Genomic DNA, 22,239 nt, shown 5'->3' with positions numbered 1-22,239 from the left:
CGCAGATATGTGGCGTTCAGGGTCAGTGCAAGTTATCGGGTGGTAACGACTGCGCAATCGTCATCCCTTTACGTAATGACGTACATCACTACGTCTCCGACGAGCCGAAAATGGCGGAGTACCTGGCATCCATTTTCGGCACAGAGAAAGACAAGTAAGTTTAATTTAATATTTATTTTATTTAGCACCTAAACGATGAGTTTCATAAAAAGTGTGTTTGCAGCGGTTCTTCTTAATTTCTAGCGGGCCGCAGTTTGTAGCCGCAGCTCTTCTGAATGTCTTAGTCAAGCTTACATTAGCAACAGGAATAACGCTAAGCTAACGCATTGAATGAAACTCAGGAAGACACCTTAGCTAACCTGCAGCTACTGTATGCTGTTGGTTTTGCGCCAAAATGTGTTGTTTTGCAAAATGTTCACTAGTTTGTTGGTATACACGTAAACATTGGACGCACACTTGGTAGGTTATTAAATAACCAGGTAACTTGTAGCTTGGTTAGCTAATTAATGAGCTTGTTAGCAGAGTAACTGCCCTGCTCAGGCGGTTTGTTTTGTTCTGTTTCACTGGTGGAGTGCAGCAAAAGCCATCCTACACATGTGTTGCTAATAAACTGTTTGCAATTTACAAAATTGAATATGGTATTATGCTTATTGTACATTTATTGCAATAAAGTGACGATTGTTTAGAGTAGGGCCATTGGTTCTATTGGTCGTACAAGGGGGGTGGTCTCCGAAATAACAAGTTAAGATAGCCAAGCAGAGGCATCTACCTTCATGTCATTCATTCAAATAAGTGGAGATGGAAAAAATGTATCACTTATCTGATGTTGTGATGAACAGTTTAAGACTAAGAAATGACATGACACAATATTGTGGTAACTTAACTCCCAAACGATATCTAGTTTTGTATCATGATATATCAATAGTTTGCCCTGTTGTAATACTTACTGGACTAGTTCAATAGGTGGGTAATAGGTAGCTCAAGGATAAATCTGGTGATATTTGTTATGTTTATATTGTAAATAAATCCCATGAAGACCAAGCCACTGCCCGTGTCTCCAAAGCCTGATATGGCTTATTCATCTGTGCCATAGAGCTCCATCATTGTCTTAAAAATGTTAAAAACACATCAGTGCCACATCGTTGCCCTGGGCAACATGTTCCTTCATTATGATGAACATGGGAACTGTATTGTTGTAAAAAAATAAATAAATAAATAATTGAGTCAGTCCCACTTACATTGACCTGGTGCCCTAAATGCTCATTAGTGCACAAAATCTGTGGCTGAAAATAGTCCCCACCAAATACACTATTTTCTGTTTTCCTGTTTTAGTGAACTTTTCTAAACACTATAGTGCACAGTTGTTTTAGGAAATTAATGAACCTTTTTTTTTTTATTAAAAAAAATTAAACTAGGCCTATATATTTTTAACCTGTTAGGAACAAACTTGGGAATGGTAGCCACAGAGGCTGGAGAAGTTGGAAAGTATTGAGAAACAGACTAATGCATTATTGCTATTTGTCTTTTAATGGAATTTGTTGACAGTAACAAAAATGTCGAATGACTCCAGCGAATCCTTTAATAAATCAATTAAAACAAAAATGTACTATGAGTATGATGACACTTTCTTCTTTTTCAGGGTCAATTGTTCCTTCTATTTTAAAATTGGAGCTTGCAGACATGGAGACCGCTGCTCGAGATTGCACAACAAACCAACCTTCAGCCAGGTGAGGATCCCACCAAAGTGTTTCTCCTGAAATAATGGCTTTATTGTGCGCAATTGACATATGTGTTAATGGTAAATGGACTACACTTACAGTGCCCTCCATAAAAGTTGCCTCTATACTCCACAGTTTTGGATTCGTAATCAAACAATTCACATGTGGTTAAAGCCTACATTCCCAAATTTTATTAAAGGCCCTTAGACATTTTGGTATTACCATGTAGAAATTACAGCATATTTAATAGATAGTTCCCCCCCCCGTTTCTGGGCATCATAATGTTTGGGACAAAGGGCTTCACAGGTGTTTGTGATTACTCAGGTGTGTTTAATTGCTTCCTTAGAGCATATATATGGAAGCTCTCAGCATCCAGTCTTGATTTATGGCAAGTTTATTTATTGCACATTTCAACAACAAGGCAATTCAAAGTGCTTTACATAAAACATAAAAGGCATCAAGACAGTAAAACATGATGGTGGGGATATTATGGCCTGGGCCTGTATATCTCTCTCATCTTCACTGACGATGTGACTGCTGATGGCTGTAACACAATGACTTCTGAGGTGTATAGAAACATCTTATCAGATCAAGTTCGGGAAAATGCCTCCAAACTCATCGTTATGGCACTTTATCCCCCAGCAAGACAATGACCCCAAGCGTACTGCTAAAGGAACAAAGGAGTTTCTCAAAGGTAAAGACCGGAAAATTCTTGGCTGGCCAAATCAGTCACCTGATCTCAAGAGAAAACTTGCGGGGAATAGTCCGCTGCAGTACAAGCCTGGCAGAGCATCACCAGAGAAGATAATCAACACCTGGTGATGCCTATGAATCGCAGACTTCAAGCAGTCATTGCATGCAAAGGATATGCATTGACTAATTTACCTTACATATCACTGCTATGTCTCAAATATTATGGTGTCTTGAAATGGGGGTGCTGTAATTTCTACATGGTAAAACCAAAAGGATAAAATTACCCTTCAACAAAATCTGAGAATGTGCTCTTTAACCACATGTGACCTGTTAGATTACAAATCTAAAACTTATGGAGGGCACTATATATAGTGCTTTTCTACCTTAACAGACAAAGTGCTTTATAATTTTCCTCTAAATCACCCGTTCACACACCTATTCACACACATACAGCACCTGCCCATCTGGAGCAATTTGGGGTTCAGTGTCTTGAGGACACACCGGCATGTGGACAGGAGGCCGGGGATTGAATCACCAACCCTGCGATGAATGGACGACTGCTGTACTTCCTGAGCCACAGCTGTCAAAATATTGTGTCCTCTGACTCATCAAGGCACACGCCCTTTTCACAAGTCATAGCTGACTCAACCAGTGAATATTGTATGAACACTATATCATTCATTTAATAGGTGAAAATGTGCAAGGTAAATTTTAATGTAGTATGTTGGCTGTGTAATCTCTGATATTGACTGCTTCGTTTGGCTTCAGACCTCAGAGTCAAAAGTGTGGATATGCACTGTGGATGGGATACTACAACTTTGGCTTTAGGAGGATGTCAAGGTGTGATTTGATTGAGCTTAACCCAAAAATGGACTCTACCAGACATGTTTTAATCACCGCTGTTTTCTCTTTTTTTTTTCAGTTTTAAAGGATCTTGTGCCTGCATGACTATCAAAAAGATGTAAACAAGCTAAAATAGAAGTGGATGTCATCAGAAATAGCACAAAACTAGAATCCTGTCCGACCACGTACTTTTTTGTTCTTTCTCCTGCAGACCATCTTGATTCAAAACATCTACCGTAATCCCCAGAACAGTGCACAGACGGCCGACGCTTCTCGCTGTAAGTAAAAAAAATTGTAAAAACAACAAATAGCAGATGTGAGTTACTGCTTCAGCCCAGTATCTCCCAAGTATCCCGAATCAAAAAGCACAAACACCTGCTTCTGATACTTCCACTATCTGTTTTTCAACCCTGTGCAGCTGAACCGTCACGTGACTCTCAGTGCAGTCCATAAGTATCTGAACAGTGATGCAAAAACGCAAACAGTACTTACAGACTGTGCTGATTATGGTAGAATACCAGATGTGTACAGTAAATATGTTGAGCCCAGTCTAGTAGAGCTGAAGCAGTACCTCTCATACAGGTAAGTGTGTAATGGGCAGGAGGGCTTTAGAATTGGCTTGTCTGTTTTCCTTTGGGCCCCATATTTGAATCATGCATTCAGTGAATTTAAAAGCATTGCATTCACTCTAATATTGATAAAAGAGAGTCTTTGAAAAGTAGTGTTACTTCAGCATCACATATTATATATCACATACATCATTTATCAGCACCCTTACGCAGACGAGAGGCTTGATCTAAAATTACCTCTTTGATAGATTCGATTTTGAAATATAACCAGCACCCGTGGACTACTTTTAAAGGGAAATTCAAGTTTTGTTTTAGTTTTGGTTATGTTTTGCGTTCATATCTTGAATGTTGCATGCATGAGCCACAATTCAGGAGAATTTGAAGTCTTTTAAAGTTTTGGAATACTGCTTGAGCTCATTTAACTCCATTCAGTGCCTAATTACATTGACTAAGAAATCTAGAGACTAATTTACCAGCCAGTAAATGTGATCCATCATTGTGAATGAGCAGCTTACAGTAGTGTTTTGCAAGGTTGCATCAGAGCACTAAAGTCAGGGTATAAAATGTTTAATGAAATTCACTGTTTCATATAATGCATGAATTCAAAAACACAAGACAAGACTAAAGTGGGCGTCTTCCTTTAAACTTTTCAGCTTGTATAAAAACATGAGCTCTGGATCATGATGTATTTGAATTTTCTTGTTTTTCACCTCTAAAGTAAAACTTTCAATCAATTATTTTGACCTACTTACTGTAGATCAGAACCTATTCAAGCTAAACAACACCAATATGTTTATGTCATAGACTCTTACATAAAATGGGAATTTAAAAAAAACCTAAAAGTAGGGGAAAGGGAGCAAATATCTCAAAACAAAACCTTGAAATGATCTACAAAAATCTAAAACAGTGAGGGGTGCAGGCAATGAGCTTCACCTCCAATGAATAACAGAGTGGCCGTTTCTGAGGTCTTGAACCCAGCTTTATCCATCACATAATTAGCTTGAACTCACACGATGTAATAAGTAAAGATAGCTATTTACTGACAGAAAATTTCTAATCACATTTTTTTTCTTCCCCAGCTCTTTATTTTGGTTGATTTATGTCACAGAAGTTTACGTTTTGTATTTCAGACCATTTCCCTCTTGAACATTTACCTTCATAACCTTCAAAACTCTGCCCAGTCTGCTGATGGTTTACACTGTAAGTTCTCCCTTCATCTGCAGGACCCTCCAGCACTGACTGCACTTAATCTACTGTATCACACCTCCCCACATAAATTTGGCTTAGTGTAGGAACATGTCCTGTAGAGAGGTCTAATGCATCACATCATTTCCTGGAGATAGAATAACTGGCCACATGCTGTTTTGCATGTTTTCCTGACCTAACTCAAACTACCTGAGTCAATGTCGTGCAATAGTGTGCACAGCTTTGGTGTCAGAGCCTTCATTTTGCTGATGTGAAACGGATGTGATAGACTTTACACTTAACAGTTTCACATTGAGTACACAATTTTTTTGCTTCTGATTCATTAAAGCAGGTTTCTACTAGTGCTGTCCCCAACTTAGATAATTCTCCTTCATGTAATAGCCAGGGGTCTTCATAGGTAGTTGAATAGTTAACCTAAAAATATGTTCTGTGGTATTGCGTCATGGCTTCCTGCACATAATGTACATGTAGTTATACAAACAGTTATGTAAAGGTAAAACATTGCCGACTAATTTCAAAGTAAAACCCCACTAAGCAGGAGATGGCTAAGAGGGGTCAGCTCTAGTTTTTACCTTGCTTCTGTGAAATAGGTTGAATTGCCAGTTTAAGCTGAAAAGACATGGGAGAGAAGACTGTTTGTGTTTCTAGCAACAAATAACATACAGAATCTTTACCTTTTTTGATCTATGTTTACAGGGTGTAACTATTATTGCAAGAAGTATCATGTTGTTACAGTTAGATTTTTTTGTTAAAAGCCAAAGGTGTTACACGGTCCATTTGAAGGCTGTCTTTTACCACCGGTGTCCATCTAGCTTTGCCTTGACTGTCCCTTGTTGACATTTTGTAGGCGCCGTCAGCGATGTGGAAATGCAGGAGCACTATGATGAGTTCTTTGAGGTGAGTGACCTTTTGTGCCGCTATCTCGTCTTCATTCTACGCACGTCACACCTGTGTTATCTGCCTTTTGACATTGCTAAAATGTGTCCAGTTTGTGCTGAAACAAGAATATTTACACAGCAGGAATATGCAAAAGCTTACTGTAATTACTTTTACACATGTGAAATGAGGGGTACCATACATTAAAAAAAAAAAGAGAGAGAGAGATTATAATTGTGGTGTTGTTTAAAAATAAAAAGTAGCCATTTTGGCTAATATTACTTTAGATAATAATGTGCGGATAAAAATCTGAAGCTCTACATGATGAGATATGATGGTAATGGGTTGTTAACATTTCTCAGATGCTTTTGACATTAAAAGGAATGTGATGAAACACCAGGCAGAATTTCAACACCCAACTCATGTCTAAACATATCCGCTAAACCAGCATATAATAAAACTGTTAAAATAGCTCCTCACAGCAGTATCACTCACTCATATATGTTTGAGTAGTGTGAACCTTGCACAGAATTATGTTTCCTTCTAGACCTTACGTATGTCTAAACATTACCTCTACAGGGTTTTCCCCCAGGAAACTGGTTAGTCGAGATGGTAGACTTGGCTAACCAGTTTCCTTGCTAACAGGTACTAATTTGAACATAAAATAAAACATACACAAGAGATACGAATCTGCTGGACAGGCTAATTGCTTTTTTCCTGTCTTATTTCCGACACAGGAGGTGTTCACAGAGATGGAGGAGAAGTATGGGGAGGTGGAGGAGATGAATGTGTGCGATAACTTGGGCGACCACCTTGTCGGCAATGTCTACGTTAAGGTTGGTGATGGATCTAAATGTATTTACGAGAGAGGTGGGGCCAATGCAAGTGAGGTTATATGAAAAAAATAATAAAGATGTGGCTCAATTTAGCGTTACACATTAGTTGCCATTAGTTAGCCTAAGTTATTCTTAGTTATCCTAAATATGTGTATCCTCTGTGTGTAGTTTCGTCGTGAGGAGGATGCAGAGAAAGCAGTCATGGACCTGAACAACCGTTGGTTCAACGGCCAACCCATCCACGCAGAGCTCTCCCCCGTCACTGACTTCAGGGAAGCTTGCTGCCGCCAGTATGAAATGGGGTGAGTAACGCCTGGTAAACTGTAGGAGCACTTAAGACTGCCTATTAGTATAAAAAAAACAATCAAAAGTCCTTGTTAATTCGTTTAAATGTAATAAATCCTTTTTAATAAAATGAATTGTTTGGAAATGTATAATGTTGCTCACCAATTACAACTCCATTAGAGTTAGGCACTTGACAACAAGTTCGAAAGCAAGTGGGGTTGTTAAGAAGAAGAAAGGCCTTGCTACACCCCAGAAAAAACCAGCTCATGATCAATTTAAAACTTAACTTATTTTAAACATTTTCTGCAACTTAACTTATTTTAAACATTTACAATATTTCAGTTGCAATTACAGAAGATGTTTGAATAAATATTATGAAACTTGAAACAGAGCTGAGGTATTTGATGAGATGCAGGCCTTTTTCCTCTGTTTTTGACCTTTGCCGTGACTGCATTTTACCAGCACCCAAGCAGAGGACTTCTTTTTTTTTTTTTTTTTTTAACTCCGTTTTCCTGCATAGGGAAATTTGCCCCCACCCCAAAGAGGTTTTAGCCAGCGGCAAAGGAAAATCACCAGTGCCAAAATGAAAAGATTGGAGAATAAAAATAGCAATTCAAATCCTGTCCAAATGTATTTAATCAGCAATTTATCAAACAACTTTTGAACAAGCACAACATTAACTTAAATACTACGTCTGACTTCCAGCAGTCAACTCCCCTCTCATCCACAGAGCCGCTATATTTTACCACACATGCGGCTGGCACTGGAAGCCACCTAAACTGCATTGTTTTGACTGGGCTGAAGAAGTATTCAGGTCCCTTACTTAAGCAAAAGTACTAATACCAACTTTGGAAATACTCCACTCTAAGTAAAGCTTCTGCATTCTTAACCTTACTACGGTAAAAGTGTCAAAGTATTAGTGCAACATTTACTTAAAGTACTCATTTTGCAGTAAAATGGTCCCTGTCAATGTTTTACTATTATATATGATGTTTCTGGATTAATATTACTGCTGCATTACTGTGTATGTTGCATTTCACTGCTGTTGAGATCATTTTAATAGCTGGTATGGTTTCACTGGAGGAAACCTGTGATTCTCTCCTTTAATCCTCAGTGTTTTTCCATTGGAGCGGGTTGCTTGCTCTGCCAGAGATAGGACTAGTGTGGGGGGAGATAAATATCAGGTGTTCTGCTTGGTGGGCTGCCATGCTCCTCGGCATGTGTTCGCCTACTAAGAGCCAGCTTTTCCTCGCCTCCACCAAATGCAAGCCCAGCAAGTTTTAACCCTTCGTGTGCTGTTTTCCTACAGAGAGTGCACCCGAGGTGGTTTCTGCAACTTCATGCACCTGAAACCTATATCGCGGGAACTTCGAAGGGAGTTATACGGCCGTCGCAGGAAAAGGTAAACACATCTTGAAAGTCAAACATTTATATTTGAGAATTAGTCAGAATTAGCAAATGAATCTTTTCTTCGCTCCCCCAGGCACCGCTCTCGCTCGCGATCCCGGGAACGACGCTCCCGCTCCAGGGACCGACGGCGGGACCGGGAGAGGCGAAGGTCGAGGGACCGAGAGCGCTCTGGAAGATTCTGAAGGAAGCCAAGACTTACCCAATGTCCTACCAAATCCCTCCCCTTAACCCCAGCAGTGATGACAGTTATTTTCTTTTTTGGTGAATTGTTGAAAGTGTTTTTCTTTTATTCCCTTTTTTTAAGACAAGCTTGTGTCGCTTTCTCAATAAAACAGATTTGTAATTCTCAGCTGGCACCACTTGCTTATATGAACATCGAGTTATTTCTTATGTAAGACCTTTTATACAGGGAAAGTGCTGATTATTGGTAAACTGCATGCCTGCAGCATTCTTACACAGCTGTGGAAACATGAAAAACGTGGTTAAGTGGTGAGGCCTTAAGGCAAGAAATTGCCTTTCCTTAAGTTGAGCCAAGATGTGTGTCCAACTATTGAGCGGTTGCATAAAAAATTTGTGAAGTAGGTTCATATCTAATGTAGTCTGCCAAACTTTAAATCTATCAGGATGAATATCTAATTGTCCGATCTTGTTCTTGTAAAGATTTTATTAATGAAATGTATACTGACTCACCACCTACTTTGTTATACTGATAAATGGTCATTTGCAGCTAAAAATAGACGCCAATCATTTTAAAAAAATGGTTAATAACCCGACAGAGAGCTCCTTCTCGGCCCTGTTACACCTTTCTTTATCGCACTCAAACATGATAATCTTTAGCTTTTAGTCATATGTCTCTAAATGATTACAGCTGGTAATGACAGATATTTGAGTCATTTTAGATTCACATTAACCACATTCATAAACCGAAATAATATCTTCTGTTAAATAGATCCAGAATGCTGTTTATAATAGATGCATACAACCATGTTGCTGCTAAAGTATTTTAATTCATACTTGTAAAACGTTGCTTACTATAATGCTTTCTCATTGTTTTTTTTTTCTATTGCACTGTGAATGATGCAATATTAACTAAAGCTTGATCAGCCAATCAGGGCTTTCCCCCTACGTCCTGTTCTGTTTTATTAGGTAGCACTGATGAAAGCAGAGTTTGCTTGACACATTTTGTTTAGATTAATCAGTTAAACCTAACAGTTATTGCCTACTGGTTTAATAAATGAAGATCAAAAGGGGTTATGTCTGAGGTTTAGAAATTGCACAGAAAAGTATGAAAAATAGCAATATAATCCAGAATTCATAGAACTACATATAGGTAATATTTCACATATTTGCTGCTTTAAATCCTTAATGACAGGCATGATAGCCATCTAAATAAATAAAAAAAATACTGGTATATGTTTCCAAAATCGTATCAAAAGTAACATTTTATGTACCTTGACCTATGAGTACCTAAGAGTAACAAAATGCTCCTGAGAAGATGTCACTTGCGTGCAGTGCGTGTTTAGTCAATAAAAGGTAAACAGGTGGCGCGGACAACTTTTACACGGCGTTTTCCCAAACCCATATTGAGAAATCTGTGCTCTGACTGGTGAGGAGCACACCAAACAGACGCCCCCGCCGCAGCCAATCGGAGAGAGCCCTAACTTTGCCCACGTACTCCGCGTTTGGTCCACGTGCTTCGTCAGTCATCACGAAAACCGTCGTCTTTGTCGGAAGTCGCTCCCTCCGGTCTCGGCTCGCGTGCACGTCAGGGTCGTCTGTGTTTTATTCTACACGTTTTTGGGGACATTTAACTCATCAGGTGAGTGGGAATTGACGAGTAGGGGAAACATAAGCCGAAATAAATTTAAAATTAATACATTAAAACACGTGGGGTTTTTTTGTTTTTACATTTGGTGACTGAAAGCCGCTTCGTTGACGCATTTTCTGATGCAATGTAACATTAACTGCGTAGTTCACACATTTGTTTTACTGTTTACTAGCTACTTTGGTTTGGTTTATGTCTCCATGCAATATATCTTATTTGTATGTAATTATTCCCCGTTAAGTCTTACGGTTACAATTATATTTTTTATTTTTACTATTAATTCAGTCAGTGCTGAATCGTGTTTACTTTGGCTTTATAGTTATTGCTTTGTTTTAATCTGCCAATTCTTTGCTTTTTAAGTTTAGCTACTTTTTTATCGATTAAGCGATTAATCGCTTGGTTTAATGTCAGACAAATGTGACAAATGCCCCTCACAATTTCCCAAAAGCCCAAGTTGACAAATATAACTTACTTGTTTTGACTGATCGACAGTCCAAATCCAAATATATTTAGCTTGTTATCGTAGAAAATTAAGAGAACCAGCAAATATTCATATTTGATTATTGTGCATTTAGGGCTGTCACTGTCGATTGTTTTCATTGCTGACTATCTGCGAAATATTTTCACATTAATCAATTAATGACTTAGTCTATAAAACATCAGAAAACACTGAAAAATGCCCATCACAGTATCCTAGGACACTTGTTTTGTCCAATCAGGAGTGCAAAACCCAAAGAATATTCAATTTACTACATTGTAAGACCAAGAAAAGCAGCATAGTATCTCCTATCTTTGTCATTATTCATTCTTTTCCAGACAGCTGCACAGCATTTAATCATACATGGTCATACATGGTTACTTGCATATAAACTAAAAGGGCCTCCTGACCATATGGTAGTTTTCAGCTGCACATGCCTGCAGTTTTACATTGTGTTTCTACTCGGAGCATACCTGCTTTTCATATTTGGCCTACCATTTGTTATGGCTGAGTGAATATCTATAGTCTGCTCTTCTTGTGCTGTTGACCAGCTGATACTTCGGTTTCATTTTGTTGCTGGCAGAGCAATAATCTGACCAACACTCCGGCCATTTTTAAATAGCCAAAATCATAAAGGGCTACTACACAGTAATACTACTGTACTAGTACTAAACATACCAAAGGAGATTGAAATGCCATAACTTAAGCAGATAACCAAGTCTAATAAAGTAAGAATATTACAGGGATTTTTCATGAGATTGGGTTTGATGTTGCCAGGCTCAGATCAGGTGATTTTTGCTCTGTATTTCTTCAGTCTGGTAGGTACTTGAGGATTTGATTCTTGGCATTAGTGTGGCTTATTAAACAAAAATTGAAGTTTCTCTTTATTAAATCCTCTTGCAAGTCTTTTCTGCCATGCAGCCTGGGCTCAGTGCCACATATGCTCTCCAAGAGGATCAGATTGCCCCTGTTGAACCTGTAAGGCCACTACATACCACGTACTACTCTTTCCCACATTTACCACAGCAGTTGTTGCCAGTGTAACCTTAATTAACAGCATGACAAGTAGTGGCTGCAGAGATCTGATATAAAGAACTGAATTTAAATGTGGGCAGGAAAGGAGGGTGAAAGGAGGGTCAACACAAGATTGGTTTCATTTTGAGAATAGATAGTGATCAGGTGGGTTACCACTTTAATAGTAAAACTCCCTCATTAACTGATTAAAGTTAAGCAAGGAAAAAAGTATCCATTTATTCTCATTTTCTGTTTGTAGTGATTGATTTTCTTAGGAGGAGTCATAGTTTACCGAACACTTTATTTACCAACGTGTCACTAACTCTAAAGCAGCAAATCTCGAGGCAGTTTTCTCTCCAATGCAGAGTTGTTAGCTTAAGAGGATGTAGTTGGTTCACTGTTTGTGGAAATCATCTGAGCTCTTGGTGGAGCCAAAGAGGGGCCCCAGTTTTAACAGCTGCCTCGGTGTGTGCACTGTGTATTAGTGAAGGTTCACCTGCTGCCATTTGCAGTGGAGAAACCTAATGGATGTATTAATAAGTTGAGCAAAGATTTGTGTCAAATGTATAGGGGCTAAAGGACTGGGAGACATCTGGTTCTTTGTGAGTAGTGCTTTAGAATTTTAGTAGTCTCATATCTAATATTGTCATCTAAAAGGGCTGGAACTAATGCTAATTTTCATTAGCGATTAATCTGGAAATTGTCAGTTAATTGATTGCTCGTTTGGTCATTAAAATGCGAGAAAACTCAGACTGGTAATATTTAAACTGAACTCCAGTTTAGGATCATGGTTAACATTTAGTTATATATTTGTGACTTTTACAGCATTTTATAACTGGTAACGACCAATCATTGAGTCCTTTTTCGGTTTACATTCACAAACACAAAGATAATCTAAGGTGGATGTATACAAGTACATGTCTGCAAATTTATCTTAAGCAGTAAAAAGTATTTAATCTTAAATCTGGAAACATGACTCAGCATACTTCTGTCTTTTCTGTGATTCTTCTAAAACACAATTACAACTCATTTCTTTATACGTGTTGTTCTTTTTTTCTACAGTGAATGAATGATGCAATATTAGCAAAAGCTTGATCAGCCAGTTTGATCCAGGCCTTTCCCCTACTCTGTTTCCCTTAGTTCTGTTTTCGCAGCTCGCGCTTATGAAAGCAGAATGTATTTGACTAATGTGTGTGCTCATCGTGACTCTGTTAAAATGTTAAGTAATGTATATGTGCAGGACTGAAAGGGTGGGGGGGCAGACAGCAGTGTGTGCAGCCAAAGCTCCTCGCTAAGCGTGATGAAGCTTTATTTGCCCGTGCTGATTAATCAGCGTAAAAGGAAGAAAGGAGAGTCGTTCAGTGTTTGTTTTCCACTGAGTCCTGCTTATATGTGGTTACATATCAATGTAGTTAGAAATAAATGTAATGTAAGCTTTGATCGTTTGTCTTTCAGATCATACAGTGACATCTTATTTACATTTTCTGTTAAACAAATCATTTTCTTGTAGGCGGCACTCTTTGATTTGTGTGCTCTCCTATGGTGGCTATTGTTGCTGCAAACTTTTCAGTTCTTGAGGTATTAACAAAAGTATTGTTAGTAGAACTTAGGTATTGCATTGGCACCAGTGCCGCAAAATGATACCCAGCCCTACTATTTTCTTTTTCTGATAATGTAAATTGCATCATGTCCTGGATACCTGAGGTTGTTTCCAATGAAAGAGCCCACAAGTGTCAAAGACGGCAAATCTGCAAAGCGTTCATTAACCGGTTAGAGACGACGTCACAGATTTTGTTGACAAACTAGCAAAACAGAGCATGACATTGTTTATCTAAAAAAAAAAATAATAATTAAAATGTCACAGATTATTACATAACCCTGTTGCCTCTGTTTCGTCCAGGGTAAACCATGCCATCAGTTCCCTCATCCAAAGAGACCACGGTCAAGGCCTCCGTGTGCCCTCACGCTGCCAAGCTGCTCAACCACACCAATGGAGAAGCTAAACTCCGGGAGGGTTCGTTCCCACAGAACGGGGTTGAAAAGCTGCCCGCCGTGGACACTGAAGATGCGAACAGAACCATTCAGATCAACACAAAGAACGCTACTGCTGACAGGAAATGGATCCGGCCTGACCTTCCCAGCCGCTGCACGTGGAGCCTGGGAGCCTCGAAAGCCGACTCCCCTCATGCACAAGTTCCAAGGTCAGTCTGGTGTTCAAATTCCCACCGCTCCTACATGTGAAACAATTGAATAGTAGCAGGATAAAACAATTTGAGTTAGATGGAGATTTTTCTTTGTAGTTTATCTTTGCACATAGACATGGTGTCTTTGAATGTGTTTCTCTTTGCTGAAACATTGTTTTCTCCCACTTTGTCCTCCCAGAAGCGTTGCTCCAACCATTCTTCCAAACATCCTGCACAGGATCGGTGACACTCCCTTGGTGCGCATCAACAAGATCCCTAAAGTGTTTGGACTTAAATGTGAAATACGTGAGTCACCGAGCACTCAAGCCAAGACACATTCTCAGAACAGACAGAAGGTGTGACTGTTGATTATGTGTTACTCATTGACACAACGTAAACATGCGACTGGTGTTATGTGTTGTATTACAGTTCAGAATTTGTTTTATTTTTACTGAGATCATGAATGGAACAAATTAAGGCGGTTCAGGGTCGACTGCATCATTTCAGCTTTCTGAATCAGGTCTTATCAAAATGGCTTTTAATGTAACCCTAAAACAAATCTTTCTGTTGTGTATTTGTAGTGGCCAAGTGTGAGTTCTTCAATGCTGGCGGCAGTGTGAAGGACAGGATCAGCCTGCGCATGGTGGAGGACGCTGAGAGAGCTGGGATCCTCAAGCCTGGAGACACGATTATAGAGCCCACCTCTGGAAACACTGGTAATTAACAGCATGTGTTTGTGCTCATTCATGCATATGTTGCCATGGGCTATTTAAAGGCATTAATGGTATGTCAATTAGTTGAAAGCAACAGTGTTGTAAAACTTTTGTGTGTTTTTTTCTGTTTTTAGGTATTGGATTGGCCCTGGCTGCAGCTGTGAAAGGCTACCGCTGCATCATAGTCATGCCTGAGAAAATGAGCATGGAGAAGGTATGTTCTCTGTCATATTGAACCTATCACTCTGTCCCATGACCCACACTTGCATTCTTTTATAGCCAACCAAGTCCCTACTGATTTTTTTGTTTGTAGTGTAACCAAGTCCCTACTACAATATCTGATTTTTTTGTTTGTAGTGTGTGTTTTGTGTGGTGTGGTCCCCTAAACAAATTCTGTGAAAAAGGTGGGATTTGAGAGTCACTTCATAGTGAAACATATTAGTAGTTTTTTCAGTCCATTAGCTGAAAATTAAATTCACAGAAATGAATTTGTTTGTAAATAAAGAAATTACATTTTGTTGTTGTCTGTTTGTTTGGAGGCAGAGCATGCAACTGAAATTCAGTGCAGGAGAAGTGCACCTGTTTCCTCCTATGCTCTAATAATTTGTTTATTTTAACCCATTGCATTCCAGGTATGCCAGCTGACTATTAAAACGCTAGAACCGTCTTATATTTTAGTGAAAGTTTACCACGCCTCTTAAATGCTTCTGTTCATTAAAAGCCTTTTGTTCATGATGGAAATGGAGAGTCCTGTCCAATTCCTGTGCAAACATTCCTGCCACAAAAGATCCACACTGACACTCCTATGCAGGCAAAAAAAGCAGGGTTTGAAGTAAGATGTGAAAAAGAAAGATATGTATTTTACTAGAAATATTTAAATATTAGTAAAGTATGTGGTATGTGGTAAACATTTCCTCTGATCTTCTGGGGTTTTTTTTACGCAGGTGGATGTCTTGAGAGCTCTTGGAGCCGAGATTGTCCGTACACCCACCAGTGCTCGCTTCGATTCGCCAGAGTCTCATGTGGGCGTAGCCTGGCGCCTTAAAAACGAGATCCCCAACTCTCACATCCTGGACCAGTACCGTAACCCGAGCAATCCTCTGGCTCACTACGACACCACAGCTGAGGAGATCCTGGAGCAGTGTGATGGTACGAAGATCTTTTCCCACAACACTAAAGTCCTTTTGACATTAGCTTTTATTTTGTATGCAACTCCCATCAGAAGTCTAATTCACTTTTGTGAATACAAGTCCAGTTGTGACACAACTGAAATGTGGACTCTTCTATCATATCTCTGACCTGTAACTCATCTCCCCGTAACAGGTAAACTGGACATGCTGGTGGCAGGAGCAGGCACAGGGGGCACAATCACAGGCATCGCCCGCAAACTGAAGGAAAGATGCCCCAACATCAAAGTAAGTTGTCTCTGTCCTGAAGTCAAATAGGACAGGTCACTGTTTTTTAAAATCATATTTCTGATTCTTACGTTTCCAAGTTGTGAAGCTATCCTAATTATTTTCACACTTATTCCAGCCGTGGCTGAAAGCCAGAACTTCTATTCCCCTCGGGGATCAATAAAGTATTTCTGATTCTGAATAATTGTCTGCTAAGCTACACGTTGTTTATGGTGTGTGTTGTGTGCAGATTGTTGGTGTTGACCCAGAAGGCTCTATCCTGGCTGAGCCTGAGGAGCTTAACAAGACTGATAAGACCCAGTACGAGGTGGAGGGTATCGGGTACGACTTCATCCCCACCGTGCTCGACAGATCGGTGAGTTCCAGGGACCCTTTTTCCTCACCTCGCTTTTTCTTATTTCTGCCTGAATCACAACCACTTAATGTAATGTGTCTTTATATTTTCAGGTGGTTGATACCTGGTACAAGTCAGACGATGAAGAGTCCTTCAACATGTCTCGCATGCTGATCAGAGAGGAGGGCCTGCTGTGCGGTAAGTGCTCAGGTTCCCGCTAACACAAACGGCAGATGTCTGAGTGAAGGTATAAAGTCCGACATTCTTAATGCGTGAGTTAAAGTCAGCTCGCCTTTTGCTCTTTTCTGTGACAGGCGGCAGCTCTGGGACAGCCATGGCAGCAGCAGTAAATGTTGCCAAAGAGCTAAAGGAGGGCCAGCGCTGTGTGGTCATCCTGCCAGACTCCATCCGCAACTACATGTGAGAATAACCAGACAGTCTATTTCTGTAATGTCAAACACTTTGAATAATGAACTTCAGTTTCAAGTAGGGTTTTACTGGACAACTAGGGGGCAGAAAGACCAGCACAAACTAAACAAGTCTTGATGTTTTCCCATTAATGTGTACCACAAATTATGTTGATTGCTCAAAAAATCATTGGGCTGAAAAGTGCTTATCAGAAATTGAAATTGTGGGAACTTTTGATTGGTTGGATTTTCATGGTCTTGCATGCTTTGTATAGAACACATAGCTCTATACTGGGAAAAGTTTCTTGTTTGTCCGTTTAAAAAAAAAAATGTTTTGCCTCTTCTAGTTCCCCTTTGTGGCAAATCAAGGTAATTTGATCAGCATAATATGCTGTGGTGAAAAGTTAGATGGAACAATTACACAGAGCTTCTCAAAAAATGGTGCACTGGTGTGTGCTTACTGTGTGGTTTGAAACCCACTTTGGTGAACAGGGTAATTGCTGCCCAAATGGCACCAGAAAACAGACCGCAATACAGTGTTGGAGGTCACACCAAGCATATGTTCTTTTTTTCCCCCCCTCAAGGTCCAAATTCCTGAATGACAAGTGGATGGTCCAGAAGGGCTTCCTGAGGGAGGAGGACCTCATGGTGAAAAAACCATGGTATGTGTAATTAAAGGGTATATCCTCCTCTTGTGCAAATCTCCTCCATGTGTGGTTGTGTAACACCCTCTCATTTCTCTCTGTCTGTCAGGTGGTGGAACCTGAAGCTGCAGTGTTTAAACCTGTCAGCCCCCCTCACTGTCCTGCCTACCGTCACTTGTCAGAAGACCATTAAAATCCTCAAGGAGAATGGCTTCGACCAGGCGCCCGTGGTGGATGAGGCTGGGTGAGTGTCCTGAAAGAGAAAAGACAAACTAGCTAACTGTCATGCTGAAATACTGCATGTCTAGATCCTTTTTGGTCCGTTGTGTTTTATTGCAGTACCACTCAGCACCTTGTTGTGCTCTGCAAAGGCTTTGACTTCAACCTCTGTGTGTGTATGTGTGTGTGTGTGTGTGTGTGTTTGTACAGGTTAATCCTGGGCATGGTGACTTTAGGGAACATGTTGGCCTCTATTCTGGCAGGGAAGATCAAGCTGTCAGACCCGGTCAGCAAAGTGCTCTACAAGCAGTTCAAACAGGTCAGACACTAACTTAAACATCTCTGTTCGTGGCTCTTCTATTCAAGGAAATATGTGAAAGTGATGCCCTTGGGATCTTTCCTAGATAAGTTCTAGGTTATAGGTTGACTTTGTTAAATTAATTTGAAGACTACATTCTTAATTCTGATTGGCTGACAGAAGCAGCCAATGAGGCAAACCAGTTCAGGGGAGGCTCTCCAGGTGAAAAGGCTGTAAATCGGCTTGACTAGAGGAATTTTAGCAAGTCAGGGTGTGAAACAAGACAAGGTCCAGTTGTGATGTTTTGACTGGAGTTGGTCCAAAGCGGATTGTAAAATCAGATGGCTGTAATTTTATCCAGCCAAGCAACGATCACTCAAAAATCATCTTTATGAAATAGTTTTAGTTGTATATGAATATATAAATAAATTTCTGTAACAAGGCATGTGTGGAGCTGCACACAGTAACTTGTTGCTATAGCACCACCATATGGTAGTGAAAGAAAACTGTTTTATGACTTTGTGGACTTAAAAAAACAATTTGCTACTAGCTAGAGCACTAATTACTGTAGTTAGTCTACCTGTCTCTGGATGGACAAACAGAGTACTGACTTGCTGCTTGTTACCAGTCTCTCACTGTATCACTTCCCCTGTGCAAAGATTTCCTGTCAGTGAAAGTACCAGAATAAAATGTTTGGCATCTGATACATTGTGTCCCACTTGTGCATAAGTTGATATCAATTTAATATTAATATTGATTGTTTTATTTATTGACCTAAAATCATTGTCGTATTGTCATTCTTAGATCCGTCTGACTGATAATTTGGGAAAGCTATCCCGCATTCTGGAGATTGACCACTTTGCCCTGGTGGTACATGAACAGATCCAATGTAAGTACAACATTGTTACAAATATACACACACTTCCTTCATTTACATGCTGTCTTTAGCCTGAGCTCCCAGTCCATCTTTCTTGAGGTCAAAAATCTCATAAGCTTTGTGTGTACAAAATGTATAACTTTGTGTTGCAGACAGCAGTGCTCTGTGGCACATGTTCACATATGAAAATCAGTCACGTCTTTATCCCAAGCAAATTAGACTGTGTTTGTATGTGCAGGGTCAATGTCTTTCTCTAGGACAATATTGACTGCTGCAGTTCAAATGTGAACCCGGGACTCTGCCGCACCCGCATTTTTATGATAATACTGGTCTAACTCAGTGGGGTCGACTTGCCGCTGATCATTCGTCTCTGATACGTGAGTGTCAAAGTCCAGCTGCAGAGCGAGCATCCCAAAGAGAAGTTGGTTTTGGACAACCCTGTTGTGTTGAAGTACAAGGTCATGGTTACATGGAGAAAACTGTTACATAATGAAGATATACATCATATAAACAGCATCCAAGCTGAGGAAGGGTTTAATAATAGGGTGTTGCTTTTATTGTTTATTGAGTTTACTGAGTTGATTCTCATTCTGCAGGATTTATAATAATTTCCTCTCCTCTTCAGCAGCTGTGTTAAAATAACCCGTTAGGTGCCAGGGGAGGAGTGTCAGATCAAAGCTGGGCACAGACTGACCTTTAAATATTGCTTGTATACACGTTATTAACCCACTGGCCAAGTTTGATCTTGTCCACACTGCACAAGAAGAGTATGGCATAAACTTAAACCAGACAGAAGATGGCAAAATGTGGCTTTGACAATGTATGGATAATTTGAAGTATTTGCTACTGATTCACATTGGCCCAGACTCAAGTGATGATGTGCTGATTTTTAATTTGACTGTCTTCATTCAGGTAACTATGACCAGCTTATCTCAGCATGTAGCTTGTCACATGGTTTATTTTTCATGCAGTGCGAGAAGAGTGTGAGGCTAACTGCACCAGTCTGGCACAATTTCTTTACACATTCACATGTTGTCTTCTCCCAGATGATGTTGAATATATCAAGTGAAAAAAGAATTGTTTTAAAGCATACTGAGAACACGCACAACTCCAATCAACTTAAAACTGCACTAATTAACATTTTTATATTAACAATAAACCAAATGACTGTGTAATGTGAAAGGGGTCACTCTTAGTGACAAACCAACAAAGACTGATCTTCCGACTCTCGGTCCTCTGAACTCTACAGACCTTTTTAGCATCTTTCAGCTCGCGGTTTTGTTTTTGTCCTTTTTGCAGCTTTAATATTTGGTTCATACTCACCGCTCTGTTTTAATTGTTGGACACCAAAACAGAGCTGAAAGAGTGAATATTGGACTTACATTCTTCAGACAGACAGAAACACGACTCCAAATGAATACTAGTGTCGCTCTGTTTCTGCTGGATGTGTAAATAGGCAACTGAAACGTTCCACATATCAACAAATGGTGATAATAAAATAATGTTGGGTTTACAGCTTGTTCCACTGCCCCCAAGTGGCCAAAAAGTAATTGAAGCTGCTGCTCTTTTTTTGTTTTTGTTTTTTTGTTCAGAATTTGATTGTAGTTTTAAATAGACTATTTCCAGAGGCCTAAAGGCTGTAGACTCATGCTGTTTGTTGCACGCCGCACTGCCTTCATCAAACCAACCACTTTTTTACCAGGATTGTTTCATTCAACATAAAGTCATGTAGGGTGACAACTCCTCAAGCAGGGCAGTCATTGTTTGCAAAAGACCTCTATTCTTTTCATCACTCTCTCTTCCATACTGTTCTTCCACCAGACTTGACGGACGGCTCTCCGAGTCTGAAGCAGATGGTTTTCGGGGTGGTGACAGCTGTGGACCTGCTCAACTTCGTCACAGGCCGGGAAAGGAGAGAGCGATCCATGTCAGAGTCCACCGACGAGCTGAACTAAAACTTGTACATTTCTTTACACTAACATAACAAAGTTTAGTAGACACGTCTCAAAGAATAATAATAAGTTTTTGATTAAGGGTAGCTCCTTTTTTCCACCAAAAAAAAATTTGTTTGAATTTGAGTCTTGAGGTATAATAAGCAAATTATTTTCTGCCCCTCAAATTGTGATAGGGTTCCTTATTATTTGAAGCAGTTGATTATTACTTATTATATTTGCTTATACTGCTCAAAGCAAATCTTTTGTAAGTTTATAACTTGTAGAAAGTGTTTTGTTTTGTATCAGAGTCTTGAAGAGGCCTCTGTTGCTGTTTTTAGTTGTCTAAAAAGTACATGATTGTTTGACTGTGGCCTTGTTATCAAACATCAGAAATAAGACAGAATAGTATACACACCACATTCATCTCATTTATAAAGATTAGACAAGTAGAGGGTTGCTGTATATAAGCATATTATTTTTTCCAGTGCTGCTCATTATGTGCTGCTTTTTCTCTGTATAATCACATTTCTTAAAACAATTGTGGTGTTCTTTCCCTCTGCTCTTTCAACAAGGTGCCTGTGATGTAACTGTAAAGTTGTCTTGATTATTTAATCTTAGCTGTGTCTGAGAGAAATGTTTTGTATTAAATCATTTTTCCTTAATGAACATGTATGATTAAATAAAGTTTAGGAAGTCTGTAACTGTTTTCCTAGTCCCTATCTTACCCTCGGTGCTGAAGAGCAACAAGATACAATATTAGATCTGTTCAAGATAAAATTTGCCTACAGCTAATTAGGTTTAAAATTCACTTATACTTTAAAGAGTTTGCACTAAAATTGTACCAAGTACTATTTTATGTAGACGTATGTTGGAAATATAAAATACATAAAAATATAAAGGGACGTGGTAGTGACGATCTTTAGTCTGCATTGTTCTCATCTTTATCCAAAACTTTCTTATATCAATAACCACATCATAGGGACGACACGAGACTGTCTTACGCGTTGAGTCGGCTCGGTGGCAACGCCAACGGTAAAACAACCGTGTTGCTCTGCCATCCACTTTATTTTTTTAATACTTCAAAAACACAAACTCCACTTCCTTTTCATTTGTCACATGTGTAAAGAAGCCACAAAGGAAGACAGCAAAATTCACAGAGGTCAAATATACAGGAATGAAATCACACAAAATATTCAACAATGTTCCCCAAAATTACACTGACATATATTCCCTCACTATACTCCAACAAGTCATTCAAATAACAATAAAACAAACTGGGTATATCATCATAGAGAAATCTGCACGGTGTACACATTTACATAGTCTACCTAAACACAACCTGACAAATAATTTGATACATTTTGATAATATAATTGTATAATTAAGTTTTAATATTAATGATATTCGATTATTAATGAATTCATATTTATATATAACACCGTTAATTAACAGCAGAATGACT

The 22,239-nt window shown here is 39.3% G+C and overlaps 2 protein-coding genes across 3 annotated transcripts; both read left to right on the top strand.

Annotated features, from left to right (window-relative positions):
* On the top strand, positions 1 to 8,785 carry LOC122871767 (splicing factor U2AF 35 kDa subunit-like). Its single transcript, XM_044187122.1, has 8 exons — positions 1 to 154; positions 1,640 to 1,727; positions 3,466 to 3,532; positions 5,877 to 5,926; positions 6,643 to 6,741; positions 6,910 to 7,043; positions 8,336 to 8,428; positions 8,510 to 8,785. Exons 1-8 carry the CDS (start codon positions 111 to 113, stop codon positions 8,616 to 8,618), a joined length of 684 nt encoding a protein of 227 aa, XP_044043057.1. The 5' UTR covers positions 1 to 110; the 3' UTR covers positions 8,619 to 8,785.
* A 1,177-nt stretch (positions 8,786 to 9,962) lies between these two features.
* On the top strand, positions 9,963 to 21,478 carry cbsa (cystathionine beta-synthase a). Of its 2 annotated transcripts, XM_044187105.1 has the most exons (16): positions 10,058 to 10,255; positions 13,654 to 13,954; positions 14,136 to 14,242; positions 14,518 to 14,652; positions 14,784 to 14,863; positions 15,371 to 15,481; positions 15,594 to 15,798; positions 15,973 to 16,064; positions 16,294 to 16,419; positions 16,512 to 16,596; positions 16,713 to 16,818; positions 17,390 to 17,467; positions 17,559 to 17,693; positions 17,879 to 17,987; positions 18,771 to 18,855; positions 20,665 to 21,478. In XM_044187105.1, the coding sequence occupies exons 2-16, from the start codon at positions 13,662 to 13,664 to the stop codon at positions 20,796 to 20,798; spliced, it is 1,881 nt and encodes a 626-aa protein (XP_044043040.1). In that variant the 5' UTR covers positions 10,058 to 10,255; positions 13,654 to 13,661; the 3' UTR covers positions 20,799 to 21,478. The 2 variants fall into 2 exon arrangements, with proteins under 2 accessions (XP_044043041.1, XP_044043040.1); XM_044187106.1 differs by lacking the exon at positions 15,371 to 15,481 and having other exon boundaries at positions 9,963 to 10,255.
* The last annotated feature ends 761 nt before the right edge of the window (positions 21,479 to 22,239 follow it).

The sequence above is a fragment of the Siniperca chuatsi genome, linkage group LG24, assembly GCF_020085105.1.
Source record: "Siniperca chuatsi isolate FFG_IHB_CAS linkage group LG24, ASM2008510v1, whole genome shotgun sequence".
NCBI lineage: Eukaryota > Metazoa > Chordata > Actinopteri > Centrarchiformes > Sinipercidae > Siniperca > Siniperca chuatsi.
This window is presented reverse-complemented; position numbering and strand designations above follow the sequence as displayed.